This window comes from Montipora capricornis, chromosome 3, assembly GCF_036669925.1.
Source record: "Montipora capricornis isolate CH-2021 chromosome 3, ASM3666992v2, whole genome shotgun sequence".
Lineage (NCBI taxonomy): Eukaryota > Metazoa > Cnidaria > Anthozoa > Scleractinia > Acroporidae > Montipora > Montipora capricornis.
The window spans coordinates 38,816,793-38,819,292 of NC_090885.1; the positions used below are offsets into that span (position 1 = coordinate 38,816,793).

Genomic DNA, 2,500 nt, shown 5'->3' on the forward strand with positions numbered 1-2,500 from the left:
CAATCTTCAAAGGTCAGGGGTGAAATTGTGTAACTAAAATAAAATAAATATTGAGCGTGATTTTCATATAGCAACGTTTTTCAAATTTCACCAGACAAAGTGATTGCACTTTTCCCAAAAACGGTGAAGCGAGCTTCGGTTTTGTGTAAAAGTATGGGTCACGATATCCCGCTCCTACCTAACATTTCATTTTCAGTCCAGTTACAAAGTGACAATGTGTCAGTAAATTTTTTTTTTAATTTCTGTCTACTTCATATAAACATGGTATAAATTACAATAAACGTCCACCAGGTTAACTAATATTGCGTCCCAGTGAACTGCAATTGCTGTTATAATACTGAAAAGTAAATCCACATTATACAAAATTAGGGAATTAGTGAGTTAATAATAAAGAAATTCAATAATATGTGCTATTTATAAAAGAATTAGGGAGAGGGAAAATGGAGAATTAATCAAAGTTACACAAGTTTAAATTGCAAAATGCGTGGCCAAGTTAAAGAGGTTTATTAGACTTATGTAAATTACTAAGTACTTTAACTGACGTCTGTCAAAGTTAAGGCTACGCGTAGTCGCCAATTTTTTTTTTTTTCAGGGAATGACAATTATTTGTCACTTGTACGATATTTGAAAAACAAGAGATACATTGTAAATGCCATCCTTCTTTGCTGAGTAACGGGAAATGTTGACCGAGAAATGCTAAAAAGCAAAGGGTTGGTACTCGTCGGCAAGGTTATGGGAAATTACTCAAACAGGCGTGATCTGGTGTGCTGAATACCTTCACGATTTTCAAATAAAATACAGAGGAAAGTGCCCATGCTCTTCTGTTTATCTCAGGCTTACTATCTCTGGGAGGAAGTTTCTTTTGTTCTTTTTCCATTTACCCTTGCGGAAATGCTTACCTCATGCATGATTTGACACCGGAAAGCTTCACCGTTGACGATAAAAGACGCGGTGCCTCCAGGCACATGCCCGAACCATTCGGCAATCAACCGTTGATGCGATATTTAATGTTGTGGAATATTAGATCGTCTAGTTATCAGGAGGTGTCCAATGTCCTTTAAGGAATGTGCCGCTACGATCCAAAAATACTTTTTCGTTCAAATATTGAATGTTTGTTTATTAACACCCGACAAGCTGTGCTGGATGAGGTAGATGTAGATGTAGATGTAGGAGAATTTCGATCCCAAGTCTGTTTACTAGTTTTTGGCCATTTCGTGCATTCAGAACTGAGCGCAATGCTCCAGGAACGGCAAATACTCTAACAATGATATAGTGTGTGTGAATGAAGCGAAATACCAATGCAAGACACGAGCTGAATAGTCTAAAAACCCGGGACTCCAGAGTTGCCTGATACATCAGTGGATTATGTATTCTTAAGCGATCGAGCGCTTAATTAACGTCACTTTTAAACCGATCCTTTGACCAAAGAAAAAAACGTTAACCAAAAATAAACAATCTTCTTCTAAAAACGAAGGCTTAATACTTTGCCAGTCTCATGAGAAGCAAACAATAGCACTTTAAAGAGTGACGATCGTTTCAGTTCGTATCAGCCTGGAATAAAAGCACGAAGCACAGCAAATCCATTTTCACTGAATCTTCGTGTGAAAGTTTTACGGCACACTGCAGAGAACTTAGGCGGGTATTTCCAATGCAAGATTCTAAAGGCGCAGTTTCCCTTGTAACTAGTGTCACTTTTTTATTGCGATTTAAGTTCTCACATTACGAAACAGGTTGCGCGACGTTCGATTTGCCTTGTTTTCACATAACTGAAACGTTTTGAAAGCCACAACCATCGCAACACAAGTTAAAAGACAAATATTTCGCTACACAATGTTTGTTAAATTCGATGCAAGGTTACAAGCAACATGGCGAAGAGAAGAACTCGATTTAGCAACGGTTTTTGCAACTTGTTTCGCGACGTTTTCGGCCACTACAAGGTGACGCGGGGCTACAATGGCGCTACGAGACAAGTTGCACCAATACTGCGATAATAAGCACATGAGAATTTTAAGTGACGCCATTTTAATAAACCCAGAGAAAATTAAAGAAATGTCACGATCTCCAATCCAAAATGTGACACATGTTGTTACAAAACGAAAGTCAATTTCACGCAAATGTCCCCGTCACAGTTTAAACTGGCCAATCCCTTCAATCAAATCAAACAATGCATCTTCGTCGGTGTAAGCGTCACAGAGTTTCAATCGATTCTCGGAGTCGCCTTCAACCACTTTCCATTCCTTGAAGATGCGTATGGCATTACGGAACGGTTCCAGTGAACAGCTCTCGGCTGAAAAAGTAAGTTGATAAAAAACCTCACTGCAGATACAACTTCAGTCACCTTTTCCCAGTATCTCCCTTAAAACAATGCCTTAAGCGGAATACCGACTTAGCCGAAGAACGTCAGGGACGGAAAGATCCTGGTGAACAGCAGGAGCATCTGAGGGGAGGTGAGTAGGATGCAACCGGAAGCAGTCGAAATAAGCAAAAGACTTGATAATCG

At 39.3% G+C, this 2,500-nt stretch overlaps 1 protein-coding gene across 2 annotated transcripts in view; it reads right to left on the reverse strand.

Annotated features, from left to right (window-relative positions):
- Positions 1-1,670: 1,670 nt before the first annotated feature.
- Positions 1,671-2,500, reverse strand: part of LOC138043083 (glycerol-3-phosphate acyltransferase 1, mitochondrial-like) — a 29,746-nt gene continuing 28,916 nt past the window's right edge. For both annotated transcript variants that reach the window (XM_068889201.1, XM_068889200.1), the window contains exon 28: positions 1,671-2,287. In XM_068889201.1, the coding sequence (XP_068745302.1) occupies positions 2,124-2,287 (164 nt within the window). In that variant the 3' untranslated portion in view covers positions 1,671-2,123. The remainder of the gene's footprint in view (positions 2,288-2,500) is intronic.